The 17651-nt window shown below is 34.1% G+C and overlaps 1 protein-coding gene across 1 annotated transcript; it reads right to left on the bottom strand.

Annotated features, from left to right (window-relative positions):
• Positions 1 to 997: 997 nt before the first annotated feature.
• On the bottom strand, positions 998 to 5252 carry LOC120124520 (glucomannan 4-beta-mannosyltransferase 2-like). Its single transcript, XM_039143182.1, has 8 exons — positions 4668 to 5252; positions 4465 to 4563; positions 4084 to 4336; positions 2813 to 2923; positions 2128 to 2378; positions 1850 to 2049; positions 1545 to 1763; positions 998 to 1459 (listed from the first exon to the last, which is right to left on the bottom strand). Exons 1-8 carry the CDS (start codon positions 4995 to 4997, stop codon positions 1306 to 1308), a joined length of 1617 nt encoding a protein of 538 aa, XP_038999113.1. The 5' UTR covers positions 4998 to 5252; the 3' UTR covers positions 998 to 1305.
• Between the last annotated feature and the right edge of the window lie 12399 nt (positions 5253 to 17651).

A 17651-nucleotide genomic window follows, 5' to 3' on the forward strand; every position in this document is an offset into this window, starting at 1 on the left:
GTGTTTTTAAGAAAAATATAAGTATTTGGGATAAATTGGGGGGAAATATTAAAGATTTGAAGATGGTATTGGATTAATTAGGGAAATAAGGATATTTTCACAGTACAGAAAAAAAATCATCACTTTACAAATCACTGAAAAACATGGTTATTTCTCTAATTAATTCAGTCCAATCCTTAAGTCCCTATTTTTTTTTCAACATTTATTTCCCCCTAATTTAGCAAGAATTTTGCGAAGAAAAGTTGACGCTGTTAACTATTTGGACCAAGTATGGATCTTAGAATAATATATGGACAAAATTATATGAAATTGAAGTAGGGGTGTTCAACCGGTCGGTTCCGTTAACCGACCGAACCGAACTTTCAAAATTTCATTAACCATAATTTTTTCTGTTTTAACTGTTAACCGAAACGAAATTTTTCAAAAATAATTAACCGAACCGAATAAAGTTCAGTTAATCGGCCTGTTAATCGAATTAACCGAAATTTTAAATAATATATATTATATATTGAATATCCAATATTTTCAGCTAATTCGATAAGTTAATTTGGTCGAGAAATCCGGTTAAAACTGAAATTTAAACACTCCCAAAGCTATTAATATATAAATAATATATTAAATATTTAAAAAAATTCGGTTAATTAATCGATAACCAAACTTGAAAAAAACCATTAATCTTTAACCGATCGAACTTAAAATTAGCATACCGATTATCAAAAAAAAATCTTCTATCAATTTAATTGGTTAATCGAAATTTTGAACAACCCTGCAAGTAATGAAGCTAAATCTCAAATTTAAAACAAAATAGTGTCAAAACCATAGTTCGACCAAAGAAGTGTATAATATGGTTAGGGATTCCCAAGTATATAACAGGAGCTTTGATAAATTAACAATAATCGCAGAGTTCACTTCTATTCAACACATGATTCCCCCTTGAAGAAAAGCTTGAGTAAACCTAACAAAAGAAATACCCCAAAAGTAAAAAAAAAAAAAAAAAGAAGAAGAAAAACTCACAATTACAAGCAAATTGTCCAAAGCAAACTGTCCAAAAGCAACGCTTTTTTACTCTGTATAAATATATATTGGCAATCACACCATTTCCTTCTTTTGCTGGTGAAATTCTCCACTAACAGCAATCATCTTGAGGGAGATATGGTGACAGTGCTGAATATGTTGAATGAAACTATTTCAGTTTGAAAATCAACTAAAAGTAACTGATGCACTGATACTTTTGCAGTCCAATTGCAGCACATGAACTTCACCACTTGAAACCCTTTTTTGCCAATGTGGGGACTGGTGTTTTTACTAAATGATGGTTCCGACGTAGCCGATCCCGGTGATGAAGAAGGTGATGGTTTGCAGGAAGAGGTATACGAAGTAGTTGTTCTTCCCGTGGACGAAATCGTAGCATCCGCAAAGGAAAAGGAATGCCGAGAATCCGAGCTCCAACGTATTCAGTCTGTCGATCCGACACCAACTTAAAGTTAGATACGGATGGTTCGAAAGAGCTATAGCAATTGGAGTTTAAATGATATGTTGTTTACCTGTCAGTGAACTTGAATCCAAACTTTCTAAATGATTTAGTATTGTTCTTGTTCTTAGCAGCATCGGCTGCTGCTTTCTTCACAGCATCTCCAAGTTTCTCAGTAACAACCCATTCATTGGCTCTCCCTGCCCCGAGGAGACCGATAAATGTCGCCTTAGTCCGGTGCAACGACATCACGTTCTCAAACAGAATCCAATAAAACAATAGGTGGATCGATCTGCGAGAAATTCACAGAAAATTTATGTATGTAAAGAAGATAAAGCACCGGAGGAATGATGTAGGGTAATGGGGCCATCGACGTACCTCGGAGTTCCAACAGAGTTTAGAATGGTGATGACAGAAGGAATATATACGGCTCCCCAAATAGGGACTTTAACTTCAGGGACCAAAATGGTAAGGGGAAGAACAACACAGTAAAAGCAAAAGGTGACCATATGGGCAATGATCTTTCGTACGAAGAAGAAGCTGTAGATAACATATACTTTCTTCCAGAATTTCACTTTCTGCAAACACGTTTTCCGAATCAAATTAGAAATTAAGATTGTAAAAGGAGAAGTGAAATTTCTAAGATAATTTGTCACCTTATTTTGAATGATTTCCCACACCATTTTCCTGAACAGATTAGCAGGGCCGCAAGACCATCGATGCTGCTGGAACCTAAACGCCTTGAAAGTACTAGGAAGTTCACTTTTCACCTGAAGATCACCGAGGTAAACGAATTTCCATCCCCGGAGACTTGCTCGGACCGCGAGGTCCATGTCTTCCACGGTGGTCCGATCCTTCCACCCACCGGCCTCGTTAATGGCGGCAATTCTCCAAATACCAGCAGTCCCTGCATTTGGTCCATGCATTCATGTTTAATTGATTAATTAATGTAAATTTTTGTCCTTAAGCAGCCATTGGCAGAATCAAATCAACACTCAAATCCGTCTGAATGGGACAACATTGCTGTTCAACAATTCTACGACATCTTAACTGACAACAGTGCTGGGTTTGTCTAAGTCGATGCTAGAAAATTTCTCCACCAACTACACCTGTCTTTTTTTTAATGCATGGTAGTCGTCTTCACAAGGTGAACTTCTGATTTGAATAAGAGAATCAATACAATAAGCAGATGAAATGCAGTTGATCTAACTAAAATTTAAAAGCTCCATTGTCATACATACATACATACATGTACATATATATATATATATATATATATATATATATATATATATATATATATGATGATGATGATGAAAATAGAGTATTTTCTTTGTTTACCATTAAAACCAAAGAAAGCATGTGTTGCTGATCCAACTTCTTGCTCCACTGTGAAATGGTAATCCAACGACATCTCTTGCATTCTCGTTAACAAGCATTCATCCGCATTCACTGAAAAAAAAAACCAAATAATTTCATATTCATATTCAAATGTATATTAAATATTTATTGTAAATACAATTAAAATAGAACCCTTGGAATGATCCATCTGCACATGTACGTGTTTAAATCAAAGTCTTTCAGAAAATAAAATTAAAATAAATAATTGCAATAAGATTATCCTCAAACCATATCCTAGTGATCTAGGCATCTTAGGCAGATACTTGACCTAGTAAGATAGAGGGTACAAACAACAGAAGAAGCCGTTTGGACTTTCTTGTCCTCATCCGATTCAAATTATAATGCGACACGTCATACAACAACACAAGGGATCATCTAATATCTGTGCAACTCTGACTCTCATAGTCTCATCTATTTTACAATAATTTTATTAATTCCTTGCATTCGATAAAAAAAATTCTACTATTTTTTTTATTTAATTTAGAAACATAATGACTAAAAAATTATCCAAATGTCGGCAAAATCGAGTATGATATGGTCCTGCCACATCTTAACTTTACCCTGAGACCCAATTCTTTTACCTGCAAAAGTTAAAACGGCACGTGGAAAGTGGTTTGGAAATGACGATTTTAACCTACAAAGCCACTAGGGAACAATCTTGGCGTCGATTAAAAGAGCCCATATATATCCCACAGTTTTTGTTCTTTTATTTGGAAATGACAAAATCACCCTAAGATGTTACATGTGATCGAATTTACCTTACATTCTAAATAAGATAAAAAAAAGCTTCCTAATAAAAAAAATCATTTAAAGTCATTGACAAAATTATGAATAAAAAATTAAATATAGGAATAAAATTTCGGTTATCTAATTTACTAAACCAACCAAATTGTTGCTTAATAGTAGTATATTATTTTATGATTGATTAGATGTTATGATACTATTGTAAATTCCTAAACTGGGACCCATGAAATTGATGGGTGGGTTTAGGGGAGGAGATGGGGTCCACAACCCCGTGATTGGTGGGTTTTTCCTCGTGGATCCAACACTTTATCCTCCCACGCAGTCTGCAACCAGTTCCGCCGACAAAAAAAACCAAAAACACACAAATCAAGTAGTAAAAAAGATAAGACCACCGACAGTTTGAGTAATTTAAGCGGCAAAGTTAATTATGGTTTGGGGTTTAAAGAGAGTTTATTTTAAGGGCTTACCGAATCTCCAGCGAGCTTGAACGAGAGCGATATCGTGGTTGTTGACCAAGAACGGTATGCTCCGTCGGAGGAAATCCGGTTCGGGCCGGAAATCGGCGTCTAAAATGGCGACGTATTCGCAGTGTTTAACGTAGCTCCGTTTCAACCCCTCTTTCAAAGCCCCAGCTTTGTAACCGGTTCGGTTTTCCCTTATTTGGTACGTTATGTTGATCCCTTTGCTTGCCCATCGCTGGCACTCTTGCTCTACCATCAACTAGAAGAAGTAAAAAAAATGGGTAATTAGTTTCAGTACTAAATGAGTTTTCCGACGGTTAAAAAGGAGAGAAAATTAGCATCGGGAAGTGTTTAAGAGTGATTGGTTGACTTTTCTCTTCTGTTCACCTTGATTGCAGGGTCAGTTGAATCATCAAGTACTTGGATCACGAGACGATCGGACGGCCATGAAAGCCCACAAGCAGCTCCAATGGAGATCTTGTAAACCTGTTCCAAGAAAACACAATGAATTGTTTTGAGTTTCTCTGAAACCCAGAAAGAAAATACCAAAAAACAGAGGAGAAAGAAAAACACCAAGTTTACTGACTCGCCTCTTTTTCATTGAACATGGGGATTTGGACTAAAACGACCGGGAAATTTGAGCTGCCCAGTTCGACATCGTCTTGAATCAGCTCAAACTTGTAACGCTTCTCTGGTTTTTTCCAGAAAAGCTTGACGAGAATGATGACTATTCCCATGTAAACCCGCTCGCAGAAGAGCATAAGCGACATGACTAAACAAATGTACACACCAAGTTGCAGTAAAGGAACTATCAATGGCGTTTTGATTAGCTCCCAGATTAAACCGGGTTGGCCCGTGATATCGTCTCGCGACACCTGAAACGACTCCGGAATCAGCAGCTTCGGTGAAACTTGAGCCATCGCTGCAAAAACTGGTTTTCCCCCCCTTAACAAATACAATCTAAAATGACGTTATCTGTTTAAAACATGGATTTTTATGGAAATCTAATGAAGAAGAGAATTCAAATCTGCCACTGCTCTCCTCTTAAATCTCTCGCAAAACATCTGCCGGCCAATGTAGCTTACGTTTTTTTAGTATAAAAAACGAAACAAAAATTGTGGCACCGCAAGAGAGAGAGAGAGAGAGAGAGACCGTGTGACGAAAAACAGGGCAAATGGAAAAGGAAGATAATGAGTGAGAGAGGAGCGTTTGGTTTTATAGGTAGATTTGGAAATTTAATTTACATTTTGGAATTATATTTGTTTTGGTGAGCATAATAATAGTTCACAAACTAGAGTTGTGAATGGCCACTTTTATTACTTCAGACAACCTAACAATTTTGTAACAAAATACTCAAAAATAACCTAAAATTATATAAACAGATACTAAGAAAATGGTAAAAAGCATGTATATGTTATTGTATTATAGCGTAGAATGTTTTTTCTTGTTTATGTAAATTTTTTAATAATTTAGATTTACAAGATAATATATATTCGTAATTTCTTTAATTTATTGATAGTGTATAGTATTACAGATATAATTATTTGAATTTAAATATTTTAAAAAGAATAATTTTCTTTAAAATGCGTGCATTATCCTAAATTAATAATTTTTTAATATATATTGTTTTATAATTTCTTAAATTATTAAACAAATTAAGAGGACAATTTTTGTGATATTGAGCTACTGGAAGTGCCCCGGTAGAATATGAACTTAGAGTTCACTTTTTTGAGATGGTTTGTGCCATTTGTAAATTGACTGCTGGTAAAAGACAACAGAACCATCCAACCAAGTAACCAACACTTTCACCTTTTATAAGGAAATTGTCATTAACAGCTTTTACCTACAAGTTAAAAAAAAGTACAAACAGGGTAAGGTTTATGTCGCCTCTTCTGCAAAGAAATCATCACCAGACAAATTAAAACCTGGACAATATTTTTTTACCCCTTCTCAGTTTTTGACCTTTTCCCCTTGATTTCATTGGCAGTTTTTTTTTTTTTTTGGCTTAATGCTCAAATAAGTGCCTAAATGATGCTTCTTTTTTTTGTCAAATAAGTACCTTCGATTTTTTTATCCATTCAGGTGCCTAACGTTACAAACGTTACCCTTTAAGATGATCAAGTCGTCAACATCGTTAGTTTTTCCCGTTAAGTGCCATATGTCAACACCTGATAATTTTGAAATTTATTTTTATAAAATATTATAAAAATTATTATTATATTTATAAAAAAACCCTAACTTTTCTTATATTATAAAAATAATCTCAAAATATTAAACCCTAATCCACCATCGGCGCCTTCTCCGACCACCACCGTCGTCGCCCATGTAATTCTTGACATCATCCTAGTTATATGTCGACGTATTTGTCGCCAATTCACCGACGAAATCGTGTGGAATCACAATTTTCATCCTAGGGTTCGTAAGATTTAAAACGTCGGTTTGTGGTCGATTGATTGTCAACCAGTCACAACTTTATAGGGGTTATGGTCGCCAATGGGAGTTGAGGCTGGGTGGAGCTTCTTCGACGTTAAAGGGTGGCGATCGATGTGAGTTTAGGGGTTGAAATGAAAGCTTTCAAAGTTTAGGGGTTATTTTAAAATTTATGTTTTTCTTTTTTTATAATATATAATTTTATTTTTTAAAATTTTATATAAAATTTTAAAAATTATCAGTGTTGACATGTGTCATTTAACAGGAAAACTAACGGCGTTGACGGCCTGGGCACCTAAAAGGGTAATGTTTGTAACGTTAGGCAACTGTATATGCCAAAAAAACCGTACGCACTTATTTGGCACAAAAAGATAGTTTGGGCACTTATTTGGGCAAACCCATATAGGATTTTGAATCCTAGCGTTTGCGAATGAAGTAAACTGGGTTGGGAATGTCACTCTCGCCTCTGTAGTATTTGACCTGAATTAATCGATCAATAGATCGGATACCAGTGATTAATTAAAAAAAGAGTAATTTCCACTTATAAAAAACAGAGTAATTTATGTGCTGGTTAAATTATGTTTTTAATCTTTTAATTATATTAAATATAATATTTTTTAATTTATCATGATTCCATCCTCTTTTTAAATGATAATATTGGTTATTGTTTTTAAAATAATGATATGAGTTCTTTTAAATAGCGTTAAACATTTTATTGGATAAAAATTTATTACTAGTTAAATATAATTGGCTGATTTTTATTACCTTAACTGTATGACCAAATAATAGCAAAATGAATCCACATTATTATTTTAACGAAAGCAATTAATGATATTGCCAATTTGATAATATTATAAAAGTAAAATATCAAATTATATTATTTTAAAATGGAGGGATTAGATTTTCGTAATAGTAAGATGACTAATATCGCAATTGGACCTTATTTGAATTATCAAAATTGAAATTAGTGAGACGCCATCTCCAAAATCATTCTTCCGTTCTCACCCTTTTTGGGTTATGATTAGAAATAGCTTCTTCTCTTTTTAACTTTTTTTAATTACTTTTTACTGCTTAATACTATGAACTCAAATATCAACTATGCTTGAAAGCAATAAATTATAGCAAAAACAAATATTTTTCAAATAAAATGATGTTTCATTAGTTACTTTCAAGTATATGACATATTTTTCATGTTTGAGTTATCAAGTTATCAAAATTTTGAAAAATATAAGGTTTAGTTATAAAATAAGTGTCCAAACTTTTTTTATAATCGTTTATGTGCCTAACGTTACAAACATTACCACTTTAGGTGTTCGGTCCGTAACCATTGTTAAATTATACCGTTAATGATATGTATCGCGTTCTGATAATTTTAAAAAATTTATTTAAAAATTAAAATTATATTTTAGAAACACACAAAAAATTTCTAAATACTTCAAAAAGCCCCAAAACTTTGAAAACTCTCATTTCAACCCTAAACCAATGTTGACCGCCACCCTTTTCTGTCGACGGAGCTCTACCCGACAATAGAGAACCCTATGAAATCAGGACCAATCGATGGCCAATCTGCATTTGTATCCCGACGAACCCTACGCAGCAACTCGTGATCCCGATGGCCAATCGACGACAAGTATATCGGTGTATGACTAGGAAGGTGGTAAAGACTACGTCGGCGATCGTGGTCGGCAAGACGATGTTGATGGGTTAGGGTTACGAATTTGGGGTTTTTTATAATTGAAGAAAAATTAGTTTTTTTATAAGTATAATAATATTTTTAATTTAAAAAATAAAATTACCAGAACGCCACACGTGTCATTTAACGGAAAAATTTAACGGTAGTTACGATATGAGCACCTAAAGTGATAACGTTTGTAACGTTAGACACCTGGATGGTTAAAAAAAACGTTTGGATACCTATTTGGGAAAAACAATATAGTTTAAACACTTATATTATAATTAAGCCAAAATATAAATTAAAATTTTAAATTATTTTTTCAGTCAATTAAACCATCAAATTGAGAAATTGAATCAATTGAATCCTTTAATCATTTTAGTTGCTAAATCTTAACTTTTTAAAATATTATTGTCATAGAACATAATCCAGTTCTATCTTGTGAGATTTGCATTTTTTTTAAATATTTCATGTTCATTTTTAATAATTATGACATAATGAAGAAGAAAAGAAAACTAAAATGAATGGGGAAAGAACACGAGGATTAAGATAACATTCTAATTATTGATGTTTGATTACCTTTTTTATTATTATTTCAAGGACATTGTATTAGTACAATACCCCATGATCGTTGTTGTACCCAATTTTTCATAAATTCTTTGTTATATATATATATATATATAACATTTGATATTACACTTTTAAAAGAAGTACCCTTTGCTTTGTGACATTAATGTAGCAAATTAGGGTTTTTCAAACACCATTAATGAGTGCTTATTCTTTTCAATTACTTTGTCCTCAAGAAAGCCTAAATGCTTATCATTTCATGCTATATGAATTAGTTAAGGAATATTATATGAAAAAGTAGGAGTATATTAATAGAAATTTAAATTGTAAAAGTTGCAATTCTTAATTATTATTCTAATTTATATAATCAAGCTGTCTTTTCAATTAAGTTTAAATGGTTGGAATTCAATATATAACATTTGCAATATTTTATAACTAAAACATTTGGAGATTAAAATATTATAAATTACTTTGTTTCAAAGAAGAAGAAAAAGAGAGAAATATTAACATTGGATGCTTTACATAAAACGACAGGAAAAATTAGTCATGTAAATAAGATTTTCCTTCCCAAAACCATGTAGTTTTATCAACATAATCAAAACAACAAGGGATATAGGTGGGTTAATTTATACGTAATTTCTCCGCACATAATGCCGTTCAACCAGGTGTTGAAGTTCCATCAATTTCGAAACCTAATTTGATACGACTTTATTTTTATTCCATTATCGTCGTCTTTATCACTCTATATTGCGCTAATTTGCAACTGTGTCACATCGACTGCAAAACGGTATTCTAAGTTGACTCGTCCTAAACATTGACTGCAAGTGTGTACACATATTCACCTAATACGTGGTCAATTGCATATTGACTTAATTGTTGATGGTAGTGCATGCAGTGTGTTGGATTGATTTGATTTTATATAGGATTAAAGTAAAAATAAGTACTTTTATATTAGGTATTTAATTTTTTTTTTATCAAACCGAGCTCTTAAACTATTATATTTAATCATTCTAAGTTGTAGCTGAAAATGAAGATGGGTAAGATGAGCAATTACCGGAGCCATTGGTAGCGGCGGCCGCATGTTTTAGAGTCTAGAGCGGTGTGAGCCATGCTCTTGTATCCTCTTCTCTCACCAAAATAAAAAAGGAAAAGGCTCACTTTACTCCATTTTTGCATTAACATTGACTAGGGTTTCTCTTTTCTCAAGTCCAAAATGTACAACCACTTGAAAGCTACAATAAATACCGGACTTTTTGTATCCCAAAAATTAAGAAACTAATACATATCAATGTTTATATAACAAATAACGATTTTTATAACATTTGTATTAGTAATAGACGTGATTAGTATATATTGATAATTTGAGATGAAATTGAAATGTTCAAAAATTTAAGGATCGAATTAAAACGAGGATTGTAGTTTAAAGATGAAATTGGAATTTCCAAACGTTTGAGGATTAATTTAGATTAAGAGTCATATTTTGAGGACGTGTGGCACAATTAAATCTTTAACATAATAAAATTTAAAAATATATCTTGAAAATAATATAAGAGTTCGAATCTTGATGTTGTGATATTGTGAATGAAACAAATTGAATTGAAAAGGTCGCCTTTTACTAGACATCTGCAGTACTCGATATAAATTAATCAGTTAATAAAGAGGATAACGATGATTATAGAAAAATACAAATTGTATAGATGATTAATGACTTCAAAGTAGGGGTCTTAAGACTTATTGGCTAAATCTTGTTAATTAAAGAACAATTAACTTGTTTTAAGTAAGCCATACCATGATCCTTGCACAAGGCTCATTATGTTTGTCTTTTATGTCATGTCAAATTTGAAACATTTTTATTCATAATTTTAAATTCGGGGAATTTGTTCTCTTAATTATTGAATTCACCACCTCATCCACTTGCTAATTAATGAACCTAACGCTAAAAGAGAAATAACACATGCTGTAAATTCAGCAAGGCATGTGCAAAAATCAGACTTCAGTGTTTCTTGTCAAAAATGGATTTCTTTTAACGATGGAAATTTTGTTAATTTAATAATTTGTTTATGTACTTTTACTTTGCAAGTTACACCAAATGTTTATCCCTTTTGGCATAATGGCAATAAATACCCTCAAAGTTTGCCACTTTAGTAATTTAAATCCTAGCATTTAAAAAATTAAATAAGCCATTTCTAGATGGTCAACTACCGGTCAATACTTTTGTTGACATAATTAGGGGTAAACAAGACTCGGATCGAAAAATTGATCTTTTTGACTCGACTCAAAAAAAGTCATCTCGAATTAACTTGACTCCTAATTTCATAAATTTGACTTTTGAATCAAATTCAAATCGAGTTGTAAAATGGAACTCGAATAACTCAAAAATTTTAGTAATCAATGGATTCTTTTTAAGTTTGAGTTGAATCCTTCAAATGTAAGATATATGTATATTACATATAAAAAATATGAAGAAATATATATGTATTGAATATGATTATAGAAAATCGGTTAAGTTGGAATCAAATAGTACCATAACATTATAACTATTTATAATTAACTTTAAATAAAAACTCGAACAATTCGGCTCGAACTTTATAACTCGACTTGAAAAAATTTCAAATAAAGTTTGAGTTATGAAATATGATTCGTTAACTCGAAAATTTTTTACTCAACTTGACTTGATCGCTCACCCCTAGACATAACATGATAATTTAAGGGCAATTGAAAATTCAAGCAAACATTGAGGGCTTTTTTTGTTATGCTTTTTCACTGGGGAATCAATTGATTAAAGAAGATAAAAGAAGGTTAAGAGCTAATTGGGAAAGGTAGAGTAGGTATGGGAATTTAAGGCAAACCGAGTAACCCCAAACTTTGGGGCAGATCTTCATGCAGAGCGTTGCAAAAGATGGGGCTTATCACATAAATAACGTGTCAAAAAGTTGACACATCGGACCTACCTTTGTATGAGGTAGATGGTATTTGGATCACTCCTTTCTTTCTACTCTTTGCCATAAATCACGCCTAGTAATACCCTTTATTTTATCTATAAGAGAAATTTGTTGGTATATATTCTTTTATTTATGTTGGTATATAGAAATCAAAATTTGTTATATATAAAATTAGGAATAGACACCTAATTTTATATTAGGGATTGGTCATATAAATGTAAGATGAGACCATTTTATAAAATTTTAATAAACGAAAATAGATTATCAGTAAAAATAAAAAGTAAAAAAATTAAAATATATAAAAATTTAAATTTTTTAAAGATGATGACTACTCTAACCGCCTTTCTCGATCCATGTTTATATAAAATATTGATGTAGTTACTAATTATTTGAATTTTTTTGTAATTTTTGTTTTTCAATTGATAAAAAGGATGATGTGACGATGAACCCACAATGTATAAACTATAAAGCCATAATAATCTCCTATATGATAAAAAGTGAGGAAAGAGAAGATTGGTACTCAAGCTAAGCAATACATATGGTATTTTTATTATTTATTTTATATATGTATTTTATTATTATTGTGATAAAGAAGTATCACCAACACATCGCTTGTCACTCACATAGAGCAATATATTTTAACAGATAGAATCTTTTATTACACAATGTAAAAATTAAGAAAATTTATATTAATAAATAAATAAATAAAGGCCCAAACCAAGAGAAGTGAGCAAAGACAAACAAATTGAGTTAAAAAAATGCGAGTTATTAAGTTGGTTGTATATTTATAACTAAATAATTAAATAGGTAATTTTTTTCTACAGTTAAAAGGGCATTTGTATGTCCTAGTCTTGAAAGACTTTTCGTGTTACATAACATCCATATTAATATATCTTTTAATTAACCACAGCTTTAATCCAAATTAAGTGAGATCTGTACTTTAAACATATTAAATGAGTTAATTGCATCATATATTCTCAAAGTATAACCCTCATTTCAAATTGATCCCTAAACTTTTAAATGTTATAATTTCATCCCTAAAATAGGACTATTATTAAAATAATCCTCAAACTTTTGAACGTTTCAATTTCATCCCCAAACTATAACTTTCATTCTAAATTGGTCCCAAACTTTTTGAACGTTCTAATTTCATCTCAAACTATTCATATATTAATTACATCCCTTGCTAATAAAATTGTTAGGCCAAGTTATATTATTATATGTTAAAAAAAATAAATTTAGATTAAACTGTGGTTGAAACTAGTTATATAATTTGATGAATTTAGGCATGAAATCAGAATATTCAAAAGTTTGGGGACCAATTTAGAAAGAGGGTCATAGTATAAGGGATGGGATTAGAATTTTCAAAAGTTTAAGGATTAATTTAGAATGGGATTCTAAGATTGGGGATGAAATTGAAATATTCAAAAGTTGAAGGATCAATTTAAAATGAGGGTTATAGTTGGGGACATATGGTGCAATTGACTCCATATTAAATCAAGAATGATGATTATTTGTTCAATTTATTAATTGTAACTATAATGATATGCTAGGGTTTTCTTCTCTTTTTAAACTATGAGAGTATACCCTTTTAGGTTAAAAGACCCGACCCGCCAATCAAGTTGATCTTTTTGGTTTGTAGTTTCTAATCCATTTATATAACTTATTTAATGAATAATCATCAATTATTTAATAAGAGGGGTCTAGATATATATTGTCCACCACTCTTTTAAAGTTTGCTGTCCTCATTTTTTGTACAATATAATTAATTTTCACATTGTTTCAATTAAAAATATATATGAAATTCTCTTGTTTCTTTCTGGATTTTTGCAATGCATTCATTATAGAACAAAACAATTCACTGTAAATATTGTACAGTTAATTAACAAAAAAAAAATAAGTGTAGGATTGTACTCCCCTTGACAATAGCAACTGTTATCAGGGATGTATGTATGCAGACTCTCAGGGAATAACTTTGTACTTATTATTTAATATAATTATTAATTTTAGTTTAGTATATTCAGAGGAATAAAAAAGATAAAGAAATTTATACACTTTTTTTTAAAAAAATAAAATTTTGAACCTTTATTTTTAAATTTCTAAATTCATCCCACTATTACTTAAGAAAGGGTGGCAAAAGACAAAGGTCTATTCCCAAGAATAAGTCCTTTAAGATGCTGCAAATAGTGTCTGTTATGTATGGCTCATAAAAAGTCTCGTTGTGGGGTTACGAATTATGTGGGTTGGGGGTGTGGGGGCGCAGCCCCCGCGGTACGGTACAGGGTTGATTTTGTAATTATGTACCAGGGTTTTCTATTATAAATAGAGATGTAACATAGACCTAAAATATCATTGAATAAACTTCTAGCGCCGCCTAGGCACCGAGGACGTAAGCACATTGCCGAACCTCGTAAAATTCTCGTGTTCTTTCGTTTTCTTTACCCGTTTTCGTCAACAATTGGTATCAGATGTCAGGAGCAAAATTCGAAGTCGCGAAATTCGATGGTCAGGGTAACTTCGGATTATGGCAAACGAGGGTGAAGGATCTATTGGCGCAGCAAGGGATCTTGAAGGCTTTGCGACCTACAAAGCCGGCGTCGATGGATGAGGAAGATTGGGAAGAATTGCAGCAGCGAGCGGCATGAACCATACGATTATGCTTGGCGGACGAGGTCATGTATCACGTCATGCATCTATCGTCTCCAGACGAAATTTGGAGGAAGTTGGAAAGTCAGTTTATGTCCAAATCCTTAACGACAAACTGTATCTGAAGCAGCGACTGTATGGGCTGAAGATGCAGGACGATCACGATTTGGCGCAACACGTGAATGTCTTCAATCAAATCGTTTCTGATCTGGCTCGGCTTGATGTGAAAATTGAGGATGAAGACAGAGCGATGATTCTGTTGTGTTCGTTGCCTTCCTCTTACGAACACATGGTGACTACTCTTACATATGGGAAAGAGACTATCAACGTTGAGGAGATTACTGCAGCCTTGTTGGCTCACAACCAGCGGAAGCAGAATGCAGGGGAAAGCTCTCAAGCCGATAGCTTATATGTCAAGGGTAATCGAGATCGTGGACGGAAGCCAGAGAAGGCAGGGTCCGGGAAGCGGAATTCCAGATCCAAATCCAGGGATAAGAAGACGATTCACTGTTACAAGTGCAAGGAGGCGGGACATATGAAGCGAGACTGTCCGAAGTTGAAAAAGCAGACCGATGAGAAGCGTGATGGCTCATCCAAGTCTGTGAACGTGGTCGAGGATGATACTTCTGATTGCAGTGAGGGTGATATGCTTTCTATTTCAACGACACAATTGACGGATGCTTGGATTCTTGATTCTGGATGTTCTTATCACATCACGCCAAATAGGGAATGGTTTTCGACATACAGGCCGGTTAATTCTGGTTCGGTTTATTTGGGTGATGATCGATGTTGCAATATTGTTGGTATTGGTGATGTCAGAATTAAGATGCACGATGGCTCCGTTCGGACGTTGAGTGGTGTTCGACATATCCCAGACTTGAAGAAGAATTTGATTTCCTTGGGCACTTTGCACAAGAATGGTTTTATCCCTAAGGCTGACGAGGATAGGGAAACCATTCGGATTGTTAAAGGAGCATTGACTGTGATGAAAGGCAAGATGACTGCAGGGAATATCTACAGATTGTTAGGGAGTACCGTTGCAGGTGGAGTTCACTCTGTTGAGTCCTGTGATGATACGACAAAATTGTGGCATATGCGCCTTGCTCATCTTAGTGAACGTGGTATGGCAGAATTACACAAGAGAAACTTGTTGCATGGTGTCAAAAGCTGTAAGCTCGATTTTTGCAAGTATTGTGTTCTTGGTAAACAGACTAAAGTCCGTTTCAAGACTGCGAAGCACACAACTCAAGGGATTCTTGATTATGTGCATTCTGATGTATGGGGGCCTTCCACGACATCGTCTTTGGGTGGATCTAGGTACTATGTTACTTTTATTGATGATTTTTCACGGAAAGTTTGGGTGTATTTTTGAAACAGAAATCTGAAGTTTTTGAGAAGTTCAAGCTGTGGAAAGCTGAGGTAGAAAACCAAACAGGACGAAAAATCAAGTGTTTGCGGTCTGATAATGGTACGGAGTACACAGATTCACAGTTCCTACAATTCTGTAAGGAGCATGGGATTCAGAGGCATTTTACAGTGCGCAAGACACCACAACAGAATGGTGTTGCGGAACGAATGAACAGGTCGTTGAATGAAAGAGCCAGATGTTTGCGGTTGAATGCGGGGCTTCCCAAACACTTCTGGGCTGAGGCTGTTAACATGGCGTGTTACCTTATCAACAGATCGCCAAGGGCATCGCTGGCTGGGAAAGTTGCAGAAGAGGTATGGACTGGTCATGATGTTAGTTTTGATAACTTACGGATTTTTGGTTGTCCTGCTTATGTGCATGTACCTGCTGATGAGAGATCCAAACTTGATGCAAAATCGAAGGAGTGCATTTTTCTGGGTTACAAGAAAGGTGTCAAAGGATTCAAGTTCTGGGATCCAGTTGCGAAGAAAGTTGTGATTAGTAGAGATGTCGTTTTTGATGAACAGTCTATGTTACAGCAGAAGCAAGACACGACAGTGGTAGATTTCGAGCAGTTTCCAGTTGAGAAACCAGAAACTTCTCAACCGACTTCTGGTGGTTCCACTACGGATGATTTGCAGGATTATAGTCTCGCCAGAGACAGGGTGAGACGGACGAATATAAAGCCTCCGAACAGATTGGGTTTTGAAGACTTGGTATCTTTTGCACTTACTGTTAGCAGTGATGATCCAGTTACTTTTCATGATGCCGTTACTAGTCAGGAAAACGACAAGTGGATGGCAGCCATGGTTGAGGAGATGGAGTCTTTGAATCACAATCGCACATGGGAGTTAGTTCCCCTTCCTGAGGGTAAGAAGCCGATTGGTTGCAAATGGGTGTATAAGAAGAAACCAGCAGTAACAGAAAAAGAGGGGGAGAAGTTCAAGGCTCGTTTGGTAGCGAAGGGTTTTTCACAGCAGAAAGGAGTTGATTATGATGAAATCTTTTCTCCTGTGGTCAGGCACACTTCAATCCGAGCAGTACTTGCATTGGTGGCTAGTTGGGATTTGCATTTAGAGCAGATGGATGTTAAAACTGCTTTTTTGCATGGTGATTTAGAGGAGCAGATCTACATGCGGCAACCTGAAGGTTTCACTCAACCTGGAAACGAGCATTTAGTTTGCAGATTGAAGAAATCTTTGTACGGGTTAAAACAGTCTCCGAGACAGTGGTATAAACGGTTTGACTCCTATATGATCAAGATTGGCTACAACCGATGTGAGTATGATTGTTGTGTCTATGTTAAGAGCCTTGATGATGGTTCTTTTATTTTTCTATTACTGTATGTTGATGATATGTTGATTGCTGCGAAGAACATGGATGATGTTATCGGTTTGAAAACTTTATTGAGTCAGGAATTTGATATGAAAGATTTAGGTGCTGCAAAGAAAATTCTTGGAATGGAAATTTGCAGGGACAGAGACTCAAGGAAACTGCGGCTATCTCAACGGGGTTATGTTGAGAAAATGCTAGAAAGGTTTGCGATGAGCAGCGCGAAACCAGTTAGCACTCCATTGGCGAATCACTTTAAGCTCTCATCAGAACAGTGCCCTAAGACAGATAAGGAAGCTGAAAATATGGCAAAGGTTCCGTATTCTAATGCTGTTGGCTGCTTGATGTATGCGATGGTATGTACTCGTCCTGATTTAGCTCATGCTGTTAGTCAAGTTTGTAAGTACATGTCTAAACCTGGTAAGCAACATTGGGATGCAGTCAAGTGGATCTTTCGGTACTTAAAGGGTACTGTGGGACATGGAATTGTTTTTGGGAGTCAGCAGGATAATCCTTTGGTTGTAGGATATGTGGATTCAGATTATGCAGGTGACTTGGATAATAGAAGATCTACGAC

This window comes from Hibiscus syriacus, unplaced genomic scaffold, assembly GCF_006381635.1.
Source record: "Hibiscus syriacus cultivar Baekdansim isolate YM2019G1 unplaced genomic scaffold, ASM638163v2 tig00110419_pilon, whole genome shotgun sequence".
Lineage (NCBI taxonomy): Eukaryota > Viridiplantae > Streptophyta > Magnoliopsida > Malvales > Malvaceae > Hibiscus > Hibiscus syriacus.